The sequence below is a fragment of the Sorex araneus genome, chromosome 5 (assembly GCF_027595985.1).
Source record: "Sorex araneus isolate mSorAra2 chromosome 5, mSorAra2.pri, whole genome shotgun sequence".
NCBI classification, from domain to species: Eukaryota; Metazoa; Chordata; class Mammalia; order Eulipotyphla; family Soricidae; genus Sorex; species Sorex araneus.
The window spans coordinates 144811845-144832584 of record NC_073306.1 but is presented as its reverse complement, the minus strand read 5'-3'; the positions used below and the strand labels follow the sequence as shown (position 1 = coordinate 144832584).

The window sequence follows — 20740 nt, the reverse complement described above, 5'->3', positions numbered from 1 at the left end:
TCTGGCCCAGTCTGCTGATTGAAATGTTAATTGCCATTGTTTTCCATTCTGTCCAGTCAGAGACAGAATATTGAGAAGGGGGGGGTCTGACCTGCACACCCAGCTCACCCGCACCTGAACCATCCAGGGGGTGAATGCTGGGGAGCAGGGGGCCAGGCTGGGGGTCAAGATACAAGATACAGATGGAAACATCCCTTTCCCTTCCGATTGCAAAACTGACGCATTCTCTTAGGGAGGGCCTTGGCGGCCTTGCTGGTCTCTCTTCTGCAATGTCCCAGCGGAGGGCCGGGAAGGGCAGCGGACAGGCAGGGTGGCAGCCACTGTAGGCCAGGCGTGTCCTCTTCACTGCTCTGGGGGTCAGGGAGTCGCCCGGCCCCCGGGGTCCCGTGTCTGCCTGCCTGCCCGGGCCCGCCTGGGCTCTGCGCCTGATCTGGCTCTGAGCCGTGGGGCTGAGTGGGCGGGGCGTTGTCCCTGTCCCGAGTTACCTTCCTGCCGTCCACTGCGAAGCTGCCATCGTCTCCCTCCAGGCGCCTCGCAGCTGGAAGGTAAAGGCAGCGGTCAGGCGCCTGCGGGGGACAGTGGGACAAGCCCAGCACTCCTCCCCCCACCCCCGTGGCCGGGGCCCCCGTGGGCTGGCCGAGTCGGAAAACAGGGTCCCTCTCCCTTGAGAGTAGAGCCAAGAGCAGATGTGTAGGTGACCCCAGAGTGAGCCGCTTGCCACCTCCTGCCCAGGGATCTGCCCACATTGCGGGCACCCAACTCCCCGCTTTCTGCCTTGCAGGCTGAGCCCCACGGGGACTCAGTTCCCCACAACCCACATCACGGAGGAAAGACGGCGGCTGGGAGAGAGGCCGAGCATGCTCGAGACGGCGCCTGAGGGCCGAGGGGGCCCATCCCCCATCCCTGCCCCCCAGCTCCCTGCCCGTGCCTGGGCCCGCCCAGAGCTCCTGGGGGCAGCTGGGGGGGGGGGAGAGGCAGAGGCTGCACCCCCACCTGTCTCTGCATCCACCTCGTCCGTCTGTGCCCCCCCCATGCACGCGGCTGCTTACCTGTGGCCTGTGGAGGACTGGGGCCTTCCAGCCTTTTGGGGTACCCCGCCCCACGCACCACCAGGGACAAGACTGACATCAGACCCGAGAGCTTGGACACTGGGGACTGGGCCAAGGGACCTTGACAAGATAAGGCCACAGTCGGCGGCAGCTGGCACACAGGCCCGCGCCCTCCCGCCCCTGCGCCCCATGCAGGGAGCCGCATTCGGGGAGCCCCGGTGCAGGGAGCAGGGGTGGAGGCCAAGCCCAGGGAAACAACAACACAGAGAAGGGGGAGGCCTCAGGGCTGGGAAATGGGGAGCTGCACCCAGGGCCCCCACAGGCCCCAACCAGGGCCATACTCGGGCTAATGGACACGCGCAGAGCCCACAGAGTGGCCACTGCAGGGGGGGCCTCTCAGTAGGAAGGGACCGGGTCTGACAGGCCTGCGGGAAACAGACCCTGCTCCCACCAGGGCCAGAGGCAGGAGCCCAGGGGGACTCCCGAGGGGCCCAGGTCAGCCCAACCCCCAGTGTGTCACATGGCTGCTCTAAGGCCTGTCGGCAGGTGCTGGCACCCCGAGGGGATCAGGCAGATGGTGCTGGGGGGGTGAGGGGGGGCTCACCGCAGTAGGCTGTCGGCCCCAGAGATGAGGCACATCCCACCGCCCCGCCCGGCCCTGCTGTGCGCTGCCAGGGGCTGCCCCGAGGACCCCCCTGTCCCCCAGTCACTCAGCAGGACCGGCAAGTGACATGCTGAGTTTGTGTCTGGATTCGGCGCCCTCCCGCCCACACTCTGAGCTCCTCCTCCCGTCTGAAGACGCATGCCCACACGCATCCGGAACCCCTTTTATCTCCTCTCCACTCCTCCGTGAACACTTCTGACTATCCACCCACCCAGGCACCACACGTCAGCCATAGTCCTCCCCACCCAGCACCCACGCATGCCCATCCGTCCATGGATCAGCTGTCCATCTACTCGCCCATCTACATACATGAACCACACGCCTATCCACCCATCTACCTACCCACCCATCCACCCTCCGTCTGATCACCCCCGCCTTTCACCCAGCCACTCAGCCACTCCCCACCCCAGCCGAGTTTGCCTGTCTCCCTTGGCCCGCCCTTTGCTGGGCCCGGGCAGCCTCTGTCCCTGCCCCTCCCTTGCTGCGCTTCCCTCTCCTCCCTCCAGCGGGAGCTGAGCGGGCACCGACTCGGTTCCAGGGGCAGAACAGCGTCCAGGCCACCCTTGGTCTGCACAGTGCCCGGCCAGGCCGCGGGGCACGCGAGGAAGCAAGGGGGAGCATAGGCGGCCCCTGGAGGCCGCCGCATACTGGCCCACTCACTGTCCTTCCTGGAATTGGTCACCCTTGACCCTGGGCAGGAGGGCCCAGCAGACACCGTGCCAGCTGCGTAGGAATGCCCTCGGGGCCCCGGCCACGCGCTGGACCAGAGGCGAGTGGGACCGGGGTCGGGATACCAGCTCCATCTGGCTGGAGAAAGCTGCAAGGCTGGCCACTCTGCAGGGTCACTGGGGGTCCGTCCCGTCAGCCCCCAGGAGCCCTGTTTTCCTGATATCTCCTTAGAGACTGGCAAATATCAAATGTCTGTGCCCCCAGTTCAGAGGCTGCAGCCCCCCACAGCGGGCAGGAGCTGAAGACTGGGAGACTGGGGGACTCAGATTCCGTCACTGACCAGCAGGGAGGGAGTGGCCATTCGCCCCTGCCTCAGAGCCCTGCCCACAGGTCAGCCACCTCCGTGTTAGTGGGTGTGTGAGTGGGTGCGCGTGGGTCAGTGAGTGGACGTGAGTGTCGGGGGCAGGTGTGTGAGCGCATGTGAGTGTGAATGAGGATGTCTGGGAGTGTGTGAATGAATGTGAGGGTGTGAGCGTGAGTGCGTGTGCGACTGAGTGTGCGTGGGTGTGAGTGGGTATGTGTGTGTGGGTGTGAGGACAAGGTGTCCCACCACGGGCCCCTGCGGGGGAGAGAGGGTCAGGGCCACCTTTTCTCGCAGGGCTCTGTCACGGGCACGTCTGCAGCCGCCGCTGGCCCGGTGGGCGCCCAGGTCACTGGAAGTGCCCCCCAGCCCACATGCCCCGCCTCACAGCGGCTCAGCCGGCCACGGGCCCATCCGCACATCTTCCCACCCGTTTCCTTGCGCTTCCTTTCTTCCCATCTCGGGATTTTAAGAATTTCCGAATTTAAGCCATGAGTGGACCAGAGTTGGCGCCAAGGAAGCGCGAGCACAGCCCCACACGGGGGAGCCCCAGTAAGATGCCCGCAGGCAGGGGCAGTCGCGGGCAGGGCTGGGGGCCGGCTCTGGCCCGGGTCTCCCTGCACCCCCAGCCTGGCTGCCCATGGCTGCCACTCATGCCCCCAGCCACAGACAGCAGAGATGGTGCAGACCAGACCCACGCCAGGCCACGAGCGGGAACAGGCGCTGGAGAGACGGGAGACGCACTCGCGGCCACGCCTCACCCACTCATGGCTCCTGCTCTGCCCCGGGCCACCCTGGTGAGGCTTGGGGGACTGTTTGGTGCCGGGACTGGAGGCTGGACGGTCACGGCAAGCCCTTCCGGCTGTCTCTTTCAGCCCTGAGTATTGTGCGCCCAAGGAGTAAACTGACCCCACAACTCAACACCACCCCAGCCACGACCAGCTGGTGCTGGATGTAGGCTGTGCACACAGTATCACACACTGCAGATGGATGCACTCGTGGCACTCTGCACGCACATGCACAAGTGTGCACACCAACACACAGCACGCACATGCACACACGTGCGCAGGCTTTCTCGGAGAAGCTCCCCAGAGGGTCTCGCAGAACCCACAGTGGTGCCTGTGGGGTGGGGTCGGCCCCTGACGAGGCACCTCCCGGAGGTGGCCCAGCAGACCCTCTCCCTAGCAGGATGGAATGCAGCCCAGGCAATGGCCCGGGGCTTTGGGGCCCAGAGAGGAGCGCGTGCAACAGCCTCTGGGCCCCGGGACAGGCCAGGGGACTTCCTGTCAGAGCTGGGCGGGGCATCTGCACTGTCACCCCTCTGTGGATGCCCCCCACGGGGCATGACGGGCCGAGGCTATCCAGCGGCAGACCACCTGCGCACGGTGCCATCGAGCAAACACCCCCTCAGAGCTGCGCCTCAGTTGCCCCTGCCCCCCGCGCCTGCTGCAGGCGGGGCCCTGGAGAAAGGGGCAGCTGAGAGGCCTCGGGAGAGTAGCCACCAAGGAGGGACACGTGGGGCTGGTGGCCGCGTCCCTGGGGCACGGAGGTGGTACTGCTGTGCAGAGCTGTGCTACACCGAAGGGCTCTCTGCTCCCACATGTGGACGAGCACTTTACCCAGGGAGCCCTGAGCCACGCCCCCAGACCACGCCCCCCATGCGCCTCAGGGGCGAGGGCAGGGAGGGAGGAAGCCGAGGCTCAGAGGGGACCATGGGCTGCAGGCGGCCGGTCTGGCTGCTTCCAAGCAAGGCGGGGGGCCAGGAGGGGGCAGCGAGGGGCAGAGCACTGGGCCCTTGACCCTGCCCGGGCCCCGACAGCACCGTGGGGTCAGAGGGTCATCTCCAGACACTAGGCAGCTGAGGGGCGCGGCGCAGCCTGAGGGTCTCGAGCCTGACACGTGGGTGGGGCCTGGGGTCCCAGAGTCCCCGTGTGGCCCAGCTCGCTGCCCCCGCCCCCCGCTCCACAGCGCATGCAGAGGCAGAGGACAGGCGGGCTCGCGCGGGGCGTACCGTGCTGCTTGTAGATGGGGGGCCGCCTGTAGATGTTGTCTTTGACGCCGGTCTCTGGGGGGAGCGCAGAGGGGAGGTCAGGCGCAGGCCCGGCCCCTGCAGGCTGCAAGTGGGCACCCCACACCCAGGGGGCAGTGCAGGGACCCCAGAGGAAGGGGGACACGAGGAGGAAACCAGGGGTGGGGGGCAATACAGGGCAGCAGAGAGGCCACACCAGAGGCGGGACCCCAGGCGGTGTGGGGCCCTGAGAGAGGGGGCTCCCAGGGGGGAGCCGGGGCCCCGGGGGACGCACAGGGAGGGGAGCAGAACTTCCGGGGCGCAGTCTGTGGGCGCCTACCTGGGACGTGGAAGTGTCGCGGGGCCTGCTGGTAGGTGGGCTGGGGGGGCTTCCCGTCAGAGGCCACCGAGAGGCTGGGGGTGCTCCGGCCGCTTTCACTGCCTCCAGGCGGGACGCGGCAGCAGGCGGAGGAGAGCAGAGTATGGAGCTGCAGCCGCGGCCGGCCCCCCGGCCCCCGCCCGGCCCCGCCGCCCCTGCACTGGGCGCTCGACCCCGAGTCTAGCGTCCATCCGGGGCTCCCTCTGAGGAGCAGGTGGCAGATGGGGGGATCCCTTGAGCCCCCGCCTCGGTGCCAGCGGCTGCAGGGACCTGACCTTGACCCCTGTCCCCTGTCCCTCTGAAGCGCTCCCCTGCACCCCAGGGTGGTGTCGGTGACCGCTGGGGCCCGTGTCCGCCCTGGGCCAGGCTTGCGGCTGTGGGTCACGGGGTGCAGGCCCCGGAGGAGAGGAGTGCGTGGTGGGCGTCTGTGGGGCCCCCCGGAGAGAGGCCGCACTCAGCTACCGCCTGACACGTGCCCGAGCCCGGGTCAGCGCCAGGCCGGGCACAGCCTCTGCCACCTGTGCCCCTGGCTGTCCCAAAAGCAGCCTGCTGCTGCTCCATGACCCCCACCACAGCTGCGCCCCAGGGCCGGGTATGGGCTGATCCCAGAGAGGGCACAGCCAGGGCCGTGAGAGCCGAGTGCAGGGTCCCAGGCTCTCCGCAGCCAGGCCTGGGGGGCTGGAGCCACAGGAAGGAAGCTGATCGCAAAGGCAGACCAGCATGCAAGAGCGCCCCCTGCAGGGCAGTGTGCATGCAGGGGCAGTGAGGGGGAGAGCGCCCCCTGCAGGGCGGTGTGCATGCTGGGGCAGTGAGGGGGAGAGCGCCCCCTGCAGGGCAGTGTGCATGCAGGGGCAGTGAAGGGGGAGAGCGCCCCTGCAGGGCAGTGTGCATGCAGGGGCAGTGAGGGGGAGAGCGCCCCCTGCAGGGCGGTGTGAGTGATGGGGGACAGTGAGGGGGGAGAACGCCCCTGCAGGGCAGTGTGCATGCAGGGGCAGTGAGGGAGAGAACGCCCCTGCAGGGCGGTGTGCATGCAGGGGCAGTGAGGGGGAGAATGCCCCCTGCAGGGCGGTGTGAGTGATGGGGGACAGTGAGGGAGGAGAGCGTGCCCCCCGCAGGGTTGTGTGTGCATGAGGGGACAGTGTGCGGGAGTGTCCTCTCTTGACCCCCCTTCAGGGAGCACCACCCCATCCTACCCGAATGCCCATGTGCCCTGGAGTGCCCAGCGATGACAGTGCATCCCCGTGTGCTAGGGCGGCTCTGAGCGTGCACCAGGCCTGCGGGGCAGCCCCTCGGGATGACCCCTGGGCCAAGGGGGCCGCTGGGCTGCGGAGCCTCGTGATGGCAGCGTCCAAGGCACCCCCCAAGGGGCCCCTTCGAGGCCTTGGTCCGAGGGTCCTGACACCGCAGTCAGAGAGTGCACCCCGTCCCGTGGGGAGCCCGTCCCGCGGGGAGCCCTGGTGCTGGCAGGCAGAGACCCTGCGGGCTGGGCCTGTCCCCAGATGTGTGGCCCCGCCTAATCTTGGTGACCTTCTGGGGCCCTGAGAGTGAAAGGCTCCCTCCAGGGACAGGCCGGGGGTGGACCCACGTGGACAAGAAGGCCCCGCAGGAGCCCCAGTGGCAGGACACGCAGCCGCGGGGCACGGCCCACAGCTTCCCCACGCCTGTCGGCGTCGCCACGTGGCAGGAGCTGCCCCGCAGGGCTGGCAGGGGGCACACACAGGCCACCAGTGAAGATGCTCAGGTCACGATCAGGGACCCCAGGCCCAGCCCCCTGGCCTGCCACTGCCATCGCAGGGCACCCCGCCTTCCTTCGGGGGACACGAACACGCTGACAGAACAAGGGGCTCATGAGACACGCAGGGCACAGGCAGACGAGGGGCCATGCGGGACGCAGACGGGCCCTGCGCCTTACCTCGGAAGTAGGGGATGTAATGGTGCCTGAAGGCGGAGGTGGGGCTGGGGTGTCGGGACTGGGACGGGCAGCTACTGGTACCAACACTCACAGTACCAGCTGCGGGCAAGAGAGCAAGTGAGAGCCGGCCCGCCCGGCCCGGCATGCCAACGCTCCCCGCCCCCCCCTCTCCCCGAGGGACGCGCACCTTTTTGAAGGGTCAGCAGATCGCTCATGCCTGCTGGGGTTCGGCCCTGAGCCTGCGCAGGGCCTGAGGGAAGGTCCCCGGGGCACCCCGGAATGACCTGCCCCTGCGATCACCCAGTCACGGGCTGGCTCAAGGCCAGTGAAGGCCACAGAAATACAGTGGTCAGGGGTCACTAGAGGGCACTGGAGAGGGCATCGGTCAAGCTGCTGCTTACCCACACGCACAGACTCACTCAGCTCAGCACTCATCCGCTCACCCCATCACTCATTCATCCACTCCAGTCACTCACAAACTCACCCTCTCACTCATTCACATGCTCGCTCATTCACTCATTCACACTCATTCACTCTCCCATTCACTCACCCATAACTCATGCATTCAATGCAGTCACTCCCTCATTCACTCATTCATTCACTGCCATTCATTCATTCACTCTCCAGTTCACTCCCTTACCCATAACTCATGCATTCAGTTCACTCATCCCCTCACTCTCCCATTCACTCATTCATGCATGCACACATTTGCTCCTTTATTTATTCACGCGTTTCCCCCTCCTTCCCTCCCTCCACTGCCTGCCGAGCAGGAGGATGCGGGCACTCTGGCTGCAGGCGGCCGCTGAGACCCGCAAATGAGCAAGTTCAGACTTTCCCAGGGGCTCAGCGCCCGCACCCAGGGGAAAACCTTCAAAAAGGTGGGTGTGGCATGTCCCTGGACATGCTGGGGACTCGGGTTTGAAGCTCAGGGACAGCGATGCAAAGCTGGACGCCAGGCAGGGGTGAAGGGACCCAGGGCTGACCCTGGTCTTCTCCGGAACATCAGTGAGGGCGCAGGCGGGTGAGTCCAGCTTCTCTGCCGGTGTGGACCTGCCTCCCGGCCCCTCCTGCCCAGGAGCTGAGACTGGACAGGGCCCCCTACCGGCTCCATGTGGCTGTAGCTGCTTCCCAAGAAGGGCCAGTGGCTGACCAACCCACATCCTGCCCCCATCGTCCCGTGGGGCCAAGGACGCCAGTGCTCCCGAGGCCTGAGGCCGAGGGCAGGAGAGCAGCCTCCTGGAGTGGCCGCGTGCCGGGGCGGGTACCTGCGCGGCTGCCGTGCTGGGGCGAGCGGGAGGTGGGGGTGTAGCGGCCCAGGCTGACCGAGCCGGTGGAGCTGGGGCTGGACGTCCGACACTGCTTGCAGGAACGCTCGTCCTGGTCCCCCTGCAGACAGGCAAAGGCTCGCTGGCCCCCACCACCCCCAGCCCACAGGGGTCCTGGGGTGTCTGCAGGGGCAGAGGGACCCTCTGCTTGCCACCAGTCCCTGGGACCCCGTTCCTGACACCCCAGGGAGAGCCAGCAAGGGTCCGCATTCTCCTCTCCCTCTGCGGGGGCTGCAACCCGCCCCCCGAGCAGACCCCGAGCTTGGCCGGGCAGGATGTGTGAAGCCCTGTGGTGCATCTGTGGCCAGCAGGGGGCATTGGCCTGGTGTCCAGCTGCCGCGGGGGCTTGGCTGCCTTTTGCTGAGGGCCTGTGTGGGGCTGTGTGTGGTGGGGGGCCGGGGCCGGCAGGTGACGCTTCTGCTCTGGCCCCACCCCCAGGTTCCTCGGGGCTCTGTCCTTAACACTGTGTCTTCCCAGCCCCCCACCCCGCACCTCCAGGGCCCCACATGGCTCACTGGCCACGTGCCAGGGGAAGCCGGGGCCTGGCGTCCTTTGCACGGGTGACCCCATGGCTGGATGCACAGCTCACGGGCACAGCACAGAGGGAGGGGCTAGGGGCGGGCAGAGACCATGGGCGGGCCCTGAAGGCTGTGCTCACTGGCGCCCCCACTGGTCATCGTGCACATCCGCACCCTAGGGGTCCTGGCACACCACAGTTCAGCTCTGGGCTCCCTCGGAGGAGCCCACAAGGGGCAAGGGTGTGCAGGGAGCACCCCGGCCCGCCACAGCAAGGGCTGCCCTGGTCATCTGGGGGAGCAGACCTGGGGGCAGCCTGTGCCCATTCTCGGGAGTAAGGGGTGCAGGGCCCTGCGGGGCGCACGCTGCCGAGTCAGGGGCTGCGACCTGGAAGGCTCCATGCCTCAGTTTCCCCGATTAGGTGCAGGGCCAGGGTGGGCGTCCTGGTGTCCTGGTCCTACATGCGGGGCTCAGGCACGAGCCGCTGTCCCTGCGCTAGGGACCTGCTAGAGAGGGGCAGCTGCCCACCCCTCGCTGGGCCCGGGTGTGTGGCACTCTGGGGGGGTCATCGTGAGGTCCCGCTCCCCCAAGGCTCTGGGCCCCGAGAGGCAGGTGCCCCTGGCCGAGCATGCAGCAGGGAACCGGGCATGGGGCAGTAGAAGGAGCCGCCAGAGCCCGGACACAGAAAGTGGAGGGAGGAGGATGGCCAACAGCTCTGTGAGGGCAGCGGCAGGGGGCAGCAGGCACGGGGGCAGAGAGCAGGGGGCAGCAGGCAGGGGGGCAGAGAGGAGGGGGCAGCGGGCAGGGGGGCAGAGAGCAGGGGCAGTAGGCAGGGGACAGGGGGCAGTGGGCAGGGGCAGGGGGCAGCAGGCAGGGGACAGCGCGCAGGGGCAGGGGGCAGCGGGCAGGGGGCAGTGCGCAGGGGCAGCAGGCAGGGGCAGCGAGCAGGGGCAGTGGGCAGGGGGCAGGGGCAGGGGGTAGGGGGCAGTGGGCAGGGGGTAGGGGCAGCGGGCAGGGGCAGCGGGCAGGGGCAGTGGGCAGGGGGCAGTGGGCAGGGGGTAGGGGGCAGCGGGCAGTGGGCAGGGCAGCGGGCAGGGGCAGCTGGCAGGGGCAGAGGGCAGGGGGCAGGGACAGCGGGCAGGGGGCAGGGGCAGCGGGCAGGGGGCAGGGGGCAGCGGGCAGGGGCAGGGGACAGGGGCAGCGGGCAGGGGCAGAGGGCAGGGGGCAGGGACAGCGGGCAGGGGGCAGGGGCAGCGGGCAGGGGGCAGGGGGCAGCGGGCAGGGGCAGGGGACGGGGCAGCGGGCAGGGGGCAGGGGCAGCGGGCAGGGGCAGCGGGCAGGGGCAGGGGGCAGGGGCAGCGGGCAGGGGCAGCGGGCGTGGTGAAGTTACCTCTGTCGGTGTTGGCGAGGGCACCTGCGCAGGCTGTGGACAGAAAGTGGCCGTGTGAGTGGCTGCGAGGCCCTGCCCCCGCTGTGGGTTGGAACCGTGGGGTGGGGAGGATGAGCTCCTGGGGCCCAGGACAGGCGCAGGAGCGGGTGAGGAAGCGGGTGGGGGCGTCCCGCGGCCCACCTGGCTGCTGCTGCGGCCGGGCGCGAGCGCGGGGCTGACGTAGGGGCTGTAGGAGATCATGTCGGGCCGGTCGATGTCGTAGATGGCCTTGCTCCGAGGCAGCGCTGCCAGGTCCCGGTAGTCCAGGATCTCGTCGCCCAGCCTCGCCTGGGGAGGAGACGGCCGGTTGCCAGCGCAGAGCCGGGAGCGGGGTCCCACGGGCCTGGGCACCCACACCCACACCCGCCCCGCAACCCAGCATGACCCGGGGACCCTGCAGACACCACACAGACACATGCAACATACAGCACACACAGACACATGCAGCACACAAAACACACACAATGAATGCACAGAGCACACATAACACACATGCCGGAACACGCACAAGCACATGCAAGTGCACACAGCCACACATGAGCACATGTGTGCACAGACACAGGAATGTGCGCCAACACGCGTGTCTGCATGTGCCAGCAGACATACTGGACACACAGATCAGCCCCCATGGCATGCACAGCACACATACACGCATGCACGCATACGGCACACACCACACCCGGCCGTGCATGCGGGAGGGGGAGGGGCTCAGCAGCCCCACAGCCGTCCCCTGGTGTCTGCCCGCTGGGCGCCCCGTCCACTCACATAGATGACTCGGCTCGGGGACCCTGACGTGCTGGAGGCGGGGGCAGAGACGATGCTCTCAGAGGAAGTCCTGGTTTCCTGGGGGGTGCGGAGGGCCGGTCAGGAGCCTTCCAGAAGCATTCTCAGGACGGCTGGGCTGGCCCCCGATGGGTTTTTAACTTGCAGGGCGAAGGAGCCGGGTCTGGGGGGCAGGTGGGGCCGGGGTCTGGCCCTGCTCCCTCAGGCTCCGTCCAGGGCGCCGAGGTGTTCCGGGCTGGCCCCTCCCCCCTCGCTCTGCACCGGCAGGCGGGCCCCGCACAGCCACCCCGCAGCATCACGGGGCGTCCCCTCCCGAACCGGGCCCTCGGCCCCGGTCCCTGAGCACCCACGGCCCAGCCTCCCTGCTGCCGCACGACTGACGGGGTCAGAGGGCAGGGTGCACGCACCACACGGCGAGGCCCAAGTCTCACCAGGAGACGCGCACAGAGACAGCCACAGGGACGCAGGGACAGTCCTCACGCTGGGACTCGCCTGCCCCAGCACCGGGGGGGACCTGCCAGACCCCAACAATACTGCAGGGACTGGAGGCCACGGGGGGGGGGGGGCAGGGCGACCGACCTGTAAGGCAGAGGGCGCACTGCCCGGGGACCCCAGACTGCAGAGCGGGTTCTGCACCTGCAAGGAAAGAGGAGTTGAGGCCCCCAGCACTCCCCGCTGCCCGGCCCCTCCCGCCCCTGCCCCTCCCACTCTCCCTGAGGCTCCCCCTCCCCCTGCTATTCCTTCTCCTGCTCCTCTTCCTCCCCTTCCTCCCTCTCCTTCTCCACTGCTCCTGCTCCTCCATCTCCTTCCCCTCCTGTTCCCTCCCCCTCCTCCCATCCCTGCTCCTCCTCCTGCCCCTCCTCCGCTTCCTCCCGCTTCTGCTACTCCTCCTCCTACTCCCGCCCCCCTCCTCCAGCTCCTCCCCTACTTCCTCCCCCCTCCCCTCTTCTCCCTCCCCCCTCCTCCCCATCCCTGCTACTCCTCCTGTTGCTTCCTGCATGGTCCCTCAGCTCCAGTTCAGCACAGGGTCTGGACATGGACCTTGGGGGAGGGGAGTCTGTCCCCGCCCCTCTTCTCCCCCCAGGTCCCCAAGGCTCTGGAGCCCAGATGATGTGATAACACAGGCCTGAGCCCCGCCCATGAGACAGTCACGTATCACAGCCTGTGCAGGGCCGGCACCTCTTCCTGGGCTGTGAGCACAGTCAGGACACACCAGGACACACCAGGACATGTAAGCATGTACCAGGACACGTGAATATACACCAGGATATATGGGGACACACCAAGACATGACAGGACATATGAGGCCAGGCCAAGACATGTGATAACACACCAGGATATGTGAGGACACACCAGGACACATGAGGACACACCACGATATGAGGAAGTGCCAGGATATGTGATGTGCCAGGACATGGGAGGGTGTGCCATGACATGTAAGGACATTTTATGACATGCCAGGACATGTGAGGACATGCCAGGACACACTAGAACATGTGAGGACATGCCAGGACATGTGAGGATGTGCCAGGACACGCCAGGACATGAGGACATGCCAGGATGTGTCAACACATGCCAGGACACACAGGACATATGAGGACATGCCAGGACGCACAAGGCCTGTGGGGTGAGTCAGCAGGGCTGCCCGCGCTGGGGGTCCTGGGAATGGGCCTCAGGCAGGCCAGAGCGAGACCACCTCCATCTCTGCAGAACTGAACTCAGGGCACCCAAGGGAAGCTCCAAAGCCCCGTCAGCACCGGAGCTGGAGGAGCCCCTGGGGGTACCAGCGGGCCCCTCGAGGGTGCAGGCGGAAGCAGGAAACCGCTCGCCTGTGCCGTGCAACTCCCAGGCCCGCCCTGAGCCCGAACACAGGGGAGACACATGGGGGCCCTGCAGCGAGGACCAGGAGTTGGCCCCCACCAGCCCCAGCGTCCAGGCCCCGCCCAGTGCCCAGCCCCCAGGAGCAGTGCAGCCGCTGAGGCCGCCCGGGGCGCCATCTGCTCTGATGGGGGGTCGGCAGTGACCCCCCCCACTGATCCTCACCCGGGACATTCTCAGCCACCTCTGGGGAGCGCTCGCGTCACCCCACCGACAAGGGGCAGTGGGTGGGGCCGCTGACCCGACGGTGCCCGGGCACTGTCCTTGGCCCTCGAGGCAGCTGCGTCCTGGCCAGGCTCCTCTGCAGCCCCGTCCGGAGCCCCCGTCCTTCCTTGGGCTTGGCCAGAACCTTCTCTCCTGGCCCGGCTCTGTCCCAGCCCGTCCTGCCCCAGTGCTGCAGCCACTCTTCCACCCCGAGGCTCCCCCGGGTCCAGGAACCGGGCCGGCACTCCTGGACATGAGCTGGGGATGAAGGTCCTTGGCTGCCCCCAAGTGCCCACAGGGTTCTGGGTGCTGAGGACGGTGGCTCTTCCGGTGCCATCCCCCAGAGGTCCCTGAACCCAGGGCAGGGTCACCACACCCAGAAGTAGGAGTGCCCGGGTCACACCAAGTAGGAACTAGTCACGTGACCCGGGCATTGGCAGAGCACGGGTCTGCGGGGGCCCCCTGGGGTCTGCAGTCATGTCCCAGTGACACTCAGGCCCTCTGGGCACTGCAGCTGCTCAGGTCAGTTGTAGGGCCCCACCCCAGTGACATCCGTGTCGTCCCGGCCAGAGCTGGTGGGCAGGACAGACAGGACGCGTGCCAGCCCCATCGCCCCGCCCGCGAGGCCTGCGGGGGGCCTGGGGAAGGGAGCACCCACCTTGCTTCTGTCTTCTGTGCGGGCAGCCTGGCGACACGCCGGGTGCCAGATGCAGGAACCTGCAGGCGGAAAGGGTGTGAGCAGCGCCTTGCTCGCGCCCCGCGTGGGGCTCCCCCGGCACTGTCCCTCTGCTCGCCGAGAACCCCTGAACCCCTGCTAATGCGCCGCCGCCCTGGCACCCCCGATAAGCCCCGTGGAGACCCCTGTCTGGGCCCTGGGGGAGGAAGGACGGTTCCAGCCGGACCGCAGCTCCCAGAGGCCCCGGAAGGTTGCGGGCCCGGGGGCCAGCAATGTGCCCCAGCACGCCTCTGCTTCCCCAGACAGACTGCGGCTCGCAGCTTGGGGGCTCACTGTCCCCCCGCTCGCCTGCAGACACCTCCCCCCGCAGCCTGTGGGGATACAGAGCCTGCAGGGGACAGGCCAGAGGAGGTGGGGATGGAGCCACTACGTCCCCGCACCCCCATAAGGCTCTGGAGTCCCAACATCGGGGGGGTGCTGTGGGGCCTCCAGGGGTCCCCGTGGCCCCCAGGCTCAGCACAGAGGCTGAGAGGCACTCTGTCCCGAGCCAGGGCCCCCGAGGGGCAGCTGGCGACTGCGAGACAGCCCCATCAGCTGGCCGAGACCTCAAGCCGCCCAGCGGCAGAGGGGAGCCCCCACCCCCAGCAGCCCAGCACGGCCCCGGGCCAAAGGATCTTTTCATGGCTCTGGGGAGCAGGTGACCCGAGGGACAGCTGGGGATGCGGGAACCAGGCTGCCCTGCATGGCCATGTGGGCTCAGAAAGGGGGTTCTGTCTGATGCCCAGCCCCCACTGGGCGCCGCAAGACAGAGGAGCCACAGAAAGAGGGGGAAGGGAGATCCGACACAGTCCCAGCCCCGGGGGGCGTCTCCCCATCTCCAGGGCATCAGGCCGCGGGGCCTGGGGGTTCTCCTTCCACCCCAGCCTCTCCCGGGGCCGTGCACATAGGCTTCCTGCAGTTCTCGGCAAGGCCACCAGGGGTCGCCCCCGAGCCGTCCGAGAGAGCCACCCCGTCCACTCTGTCCACTTCCAGTGCCCTCCCTTGCTCTCAGCCACCCCGCCTCGTTCTTCCAGCCAGCCGCCCCAAACCCCGCCACCGGCCTGGACCCGCCCTCCTCACTGCTGCCCACCCCACCCCCAGCAGCACCTGCTTGGGCCGCCCCATCACCCCCACGCCCAAGCCCAGGGTGTGGCTAAGTGCCAAGTCCCCTCTGGACCAAACGGGTGGGGCTCCTCTAAGCCGTGATGAGACACGGCCCACGTTGCCACCCCTTGATAGGGACATGGGGCCTGGCTCAGCAAGTTTAGCAGGAAAGGCCCCTCAGCCCTTCTGAGTACCGTTCCTCCGTCCCCCACCCTCACTCTGCTCCTCGGCAAAGGGGGATGAAGGCCAGAGGTGCAGAAGCAGAACTCCGGAGACCCCACACTGGAGGGACCCCCATTGGGAGGCACTGCGGACCAGGCACACGTCAGGTGCCTGCTGCATGCACCATCCTGGAAGGGGCGGGAGCATGATGGGGCGGGGCCTCTGGGGGCGGAGCCTCTGTGGGGCGTGGCCTCTGTAGGGGCAGGTCCAAGGTGGGGCAGGGCCTCTAGGGGCGGGTCCACTGGGGTAGGACTGTGATGGACACAGGGCTGATGAAGGGGGTGGGCCACTGGGGCAGGGCTATGATGGGGCAAAGCTATGGTGGGGTAGGGGCCTCCGTGGGGGCGGGGCTGGTGAAAGGGCAAGTCCGCTGGGGGCGGGGCTATAGCGTGGCTGGGGGGCCAAGCCATGTGGGAGCGCCGCTGAGGGACCTTTGGACCTGGGGAAAAGCCTCACCTTGCAGGTACATCTCCTCGCCCTCCGCGAAGGTGCGGCCGCAGCGCACACACACTGCACACAGTGGATGGTAGTGCTTGTCGCCGGCCTGCGAGAGAGCAGAGGGGCCAGTGGCTGGGAGGTGCGGGCAGCGCCCCACAGGCTGCAGCCATCAGGGTGCAACATCCGGGGCTGAGGTCCCGCTGGGCCGCGCCCCGGGTGGAGACGGCCTCTGTGGCCCAGTGTGGGGGAGGGGGGTCCCAGCGAGTCCCATGGGCCCCCAAGTATGTTGGGCTGCAGCTGGGAGGAGCCCCCACCCCCTTCCTGCAGCCCGAGGCAGCGGGACCCTGGGTCTGACCTGAGCGGGGGGAACCAGGGTGAACACCGCCTGCCCGCACCTTCCCACCCGCCCCCAGACATTCCAGTGAAGGGGGCTGGGGCCTGCGCAGGGACTCCCAGCTCTGTGTTCCTGGGCCGTGTGGGGCTTCGGGGTGCAGCAGGGGCCCATGGGTCTCCCAGAAGAACACAGGTGCTGGGTGCTCCCTCAACCTACCCTGGCACCCTGGGGTGCCTCTGGCTTTTGCATGACCTGCCAGTGCCTCCCCCATACCCATGCCCTTCTCCCCAAGCCTATTTCTCCTGGGAGGTTCTGTGTCAGGCAGCACCTCCTCTTGGAAGCCTTCCATGAATGCACACCTCACTGGGCTCAGAGAGGTGGGCAGTTAGCCGGTCACTCTCTTCAGATCGGGGCCTCTGGAGAGTAGGCCTGGCACCCTGGCTGCACCCCCACACAGAGCCGCTGAGAGCAATGGCAGTCACAGGGTCTGGGCAGCATTCTGCAGGGACCAGAGCCTGGACACAGCTCCCGACTTCCCATGGTGCCAGCCAAGGTCACCCCTGGCCCATAACCTCTGACCTCTGACCTCAGATCCCCCTTACACAAGCCCAGTCCTATGTGAGCAACCCCCAATCTCTTTGCTGTGACCAGCTGTCCCCATGAGGGCAGAGAGGAAGTGGAGGGGTGCAGTAGCTCCCCGTGGGCCGGACGCCCTGGCAGACCCTCTCCCTGCCCCAGGCAGCCTGCCCCCACATAACCCCGCCCCCTGCTCCGGGGCAAGTGCGAGGGGCCATGGGGGGGGCAGGGGAGCCCGGGAGGCCCTAAGCAGGGGGGCCTGCACCACCATCCTCTCCTCGACCCCAGCACCTGGGCAGGGGGGCCCTGAAATGTTCTGGGGAGTCTACTGAGCAGCTGGAATGAGGGAGGGAGGAAGGGGGAAGGGAGGAAGGGAGGGAGGGTGGGTGTCGCGGCTGGGGAGGCCCGTGGAAGGCGCATGGGAGGAATGAAGTGGGTCGCGGGACCAGCGCTCCCGTTTCCCTGTTTCCATGGGGCCGGGCAGCTGCGGGGGGCTCCCGCATGGTTGCCAGGGTGGTGAGGGGCCGAGCGAGGGGCTCCCCACCCCGCTCCCCTCAGGCTGGAGGCTCCAGCTGACATCAGGAGAACAAAACAGAGCAAGGCGGGGACGGGTGCGGGGATGACGCCCCCACACCCAGCCTTGCCCTGTCACATCCAAGTCTGCACTGCTGCCCCGGCAACCAGCAGCCCCCTGGGGTGGGCACGGAGGTCGGCCCGGCCTGCCCCCGGGTGAGAGGTGGAGAGACCCGAGGGGCCCTGAGAAGGCGCCTGGCGGCCAGCAGCACCCCACGCTGGCACGTGGCACACTGGGGGCTCCCGCCCGCACCCCAGCACAGCCGGCCGCGGGTCCTACCTGCAGGCACCATCTGTCCCGCTCCTGCCACCTGCTGCCCGGGTGCCGGGTGCTGCGGGCTCTGCCCTCTGCAGAGCCGGCTTGGGTGCTGCCCGCCCGCCCCCCGCTCGGGAGGAGACTCCGGAGCAGCCGGGGGCGGCGCTCGCTGAGGCAGCGCCCCAGAAGCCAGCGTCTCCCACTCTCCCAGCCCCGGCGTCTCCCACTCTCCCAGCCACCCCGGCGCTGGGCTTGTCCTGCAGGACCTGCCAAGTGCCCCCCTGCACACGGCACCCCCGCCTCAGACGGCTGGGCCAGCACTGAGCGGGGCCAGGCCTGCAGGGCTTTCTGGAATGCTCTTCACTGGGCTCTGCAGGTGCCGAGAGCTGGGCCACAGGCCCTGCCCCGAGCCTGCTGCCCCCGAGCCTGCCCACAGCAGAGACCCCACTGCAGGGGCCCGCGGCCGCCCTAGGGGTCCTTCATGTCCACCTGAATTCAGGTCAGAGGGGAGGTGCCCAGGGGGCTCCGGGGGCCTGCGGGAGGATCTCGGCTCTGGGGGACGGCTGGCCGGCAGGGGTGCTCCAGTGGGGAAGCCCGGCCGTGGTGCTCCCCTGGGAGAGCTTGAGCACCTCCACCTGTGAGCACCCCACCCCGGGGCCAGGCTCAGGACCGCACACACCCTGGTGGCCCGCACACAGGGCCCAGCACAGGACTGGACTTGCCGCTCCACACCACCATCCCCCCGGACCCAGTCACTCCGTGGCCAGGAGGGCCTGAGCAGGCTGAGTGGACTCGACGCCCAGCCCAGGGCCGACAGACGGGCAGAGGATCGGTGGAAGGGACTGGGGACACTCGGTGGCAGCTGGAGAGCTGGAGGCTGCTGGGACGGGAAGGGGCGGGGGGGGGGCACAGGCCTCGGACATCGCCAGCAGGGTTAGGTCCCAGCATCCCACAGGGTCCCCCGAGTACCGCCAGGAGCCATCCCTGAGCACTGCTGGGTTTGGCCCCCCAAACCCAAACAGAAGCTGCAGGGTGCAGCCGGCCGGCCACTGGTCCGTGTCTCAGGGACACTGGGGACCGTCCCCACCGTCCCCAGCAGGGCATCTGGCACAGAGGTGCACGGTGTGCTGGGCCCACTGCAGGGAGGGGGAGGGCGAGGGGCTGTGCGTGAGCCCAGGACAGACCCTGCAGGGATCGTGGGTGGGCAGGGGAGACCAGGTGCTCGGCCTCCTCCCTGTACCCCCCCCCCGTGCCAGGGCCGGGGGTGGTCACATGGGCTGGAGGGAAGGGACCCCCGTTCTGCTAGACAGCTGTGCCCACAGGGAGCCCATCTAAAGCGCTGAGGCCAATGTCCCAGGCTCAGCCTGATCCTCATCCTTGGTCCCCCATGGAGACGTGATCGGGTGGAACCTGGCACTGCCAACTTGTAAGGGGCAGGGAGACAGCATCCAGGAAGGCTTCCCGGAGGCAGTGTCACACACTGGGTGGCCCTGGGAACAAGAACCGTGCCCTGTGGCAGAGCTGGAGGACGAGGTGGGCAGTGGCAGAGTGGTCCCGATGAGGGCTGCTCCTAACTCCCAGAGCCGGACTCACGTGTGGGGGTGCTGGTGCCCTACCTCCAACACGTGCCCAGTGATGAACTTGCCGCACCCTTCACAGCGCACCCCGAACTTGGTGTGGTAGTCGGCCTCGCAGTAGGGCAGCCCGTCCCTGCAACGACAGGTACCCGCTGGGAGCCGCCCCCGGAGCCCCCGCAGGGGCTGAGTCTGGGGGGCCCTGAGCCCCCACCCCCGGTGGGGCCTCCAGATCCTACCCAGAGAAAGAGGCGCCCCAGAGAGCATGCGAGCGGGCCCTCGTGGGCGGTGGGGCCCGGCACCGTCGGGGGCAGAGGGCTGAGGGGTCGGGCCGGGCAGGGGGAAGCTGGAGGGACTGTGGGGGTCCTGGAAGGCTGGGGTGCGGGCGTGGGTCGCCCTGGCGGGGAGGCTGGGAAGCTGCTGCTGGCCCTCTGCCACCCAGAGCCTCGCCTGCTGGGCAGGGAGGGGGCAGTGCCAGCAACAGGGCACGGGGAGGGCACTGCGGTCACCACCGGAGAGGAGGTAGGGCCCGGCCTGGGCACAGATGACATCTCCATAGCAATACCGGCTCCACCCCTCAGTGACCAGGAGGCAGCTCACAGGGCGGCACTGGGAATGGCACTAGTCTCGGGCTGGGCATCTGCCCCCTGGTGCCGCCCCCCCCCCCAGCTGCGGTGTGTCTGGGCTGGGGGCGGGGCAGCGAGGGCTTCCTGCGGGGTCAGGTGCTCCCTGCATCTCCCGCAAGGCAATGGACACTGGCACGTGCCCGGATCCGTGCTCGGCACGTGCGTGCATGTAGGCTGACTCATGTGCATGTGTTTAGGCATGAGCAGGGAGAAGGGCATGAACAGATGTGAGTACAGATGCACACATGTGTGTGCAAGCAGGCAGACGTGCATGTGTGCACATGAGCCCACATGTGAGTGCATGTATAAGCTTACACGTAGGTGACTGTGTGCATGTAGATGGTATGTAAGCATGTCTGTGTGCATGTATGTGTTAATGGAAGTGCCCGGGACTCCATGACATCTGTGGCACAGGCATGCGGAGCCCCGGACAGGAGCCCCCGACACTGCTCTGGCCCCCATGTGGCCCCGCTGGTGCTCTGGGGCCCGTCACGGTCCAGCGGCAGTTTCCAGGGATGCGGACGGTTTATGCCTATATTCTCCCCGCACCCACCTGGCAGACTGTGCCCGGCAGCCAGCACGACCCGTGTGCCCCCAGCTGCGGGGGCGGGCGGGGGCAACACTCACTTGCTGATGTACTCCGCGTTCAGCTGCGTCCCGCAGGCCTGGCACCGGAAACAGCCCAGGTGCCAGTGGCGGTCCAGGGCCACCAGGGACTGGCCATCCTTGATCTCCATGCCACAGCCGCCGCAGCCTGGGGAAGAGCAGCGCGGGGCCTGGGGGCTGGGGCCCGAGACCCCCGCGAGGACCCGAGCGCCGCTCGGACCCATGCACGGAGGCAAGCCGGCTGGTGGGGCTCACACAGCCTCGCTGCACGTGCCCACTGGGACCCCAGGTCCTGGTGTGTCCCCCCCCTGCCTAGCTGGGCCCCAGCGGGGAAGCAGAGTGGGAGATAGGTGGACACCCCAAAACAGGCCACAGGGCCCCTGGGTGTGACGGCTGCCCCCACTCTGAGCCCGTGTCTCACCTCCGGCTCTCCCAGGTAGCCCACCAGGTCACCCCCACACTGACCACACACCTCACAGGAGCAGCAGAGCTGGCCCAGGCACACAGGTGTGGGTGGGAGGCAATGGGCAGCTGCCCGC

The 20740-nt window shown here is 68.0% G+C and overlaps 1 protein-coding gene across 4 annotated transcripts in view; it reads right to left on the bottom strand.

Annotated features, from left to right (window-relative positions):
* ABLIM2 (actin binding LIM protein family member 2) overlaps positions 1–20740 on the bottom strand; it is a 52822-nt gene that overhangs the window by 15571 nt on the left and 16511 nt on the right. For 2 of the 4 annotated variants that reach the window (XR_008630162.1, XR_008630163.1), the window contains exons 5-18: positions 20223–20349; positions 19012–19105; positions 15675–15762; positions 13836–13894; positions 11675–11731; positions 11078–11155; positions 10454–10600; positions 10274–10306; positions 8308–8428; positions 7043–7141; positions 5092–5193; positions 4755–4808; positions 1050–1169; positions 486–538 (exon numbers count right to left, since the gene is read on the bottom strand). Coding sequence is in view for 1 of the 4 variants with exons in the window: in XM_055137866.1 (XP_054993841.1) it covers positions 486–538; positions 4755–4808; positions 5092–5193; positions 7043–7141; positions 8308–8428; positions 10274–10306; positions 10454–10600; positions 11078–11155; positions 11675–11731; positions 13836–13894; positions 15675–15762; positions 19012–19105; positions 20223–20349 (1112 nt within the window). In the remaining 3 variants the exon portion in view is untranslated. The remainder of the gene's footprint in view (positions 1–485; positions 539–1049; positions 1170–4754; positions 4809–5091; positions 5194–7042; positions 7142–8307; positions 8429–10273; positions 10307–10453; positions 10601–11077; positions 11156–11674; positions 11732–13835; positions 13895–15674; positions 15763–19011; positions 19106–20222; positions 20350–20740) is intronic. The other 2 variants (XR_008630164.1, XM_055137866.1) reach the window with 2 other exon arrangements.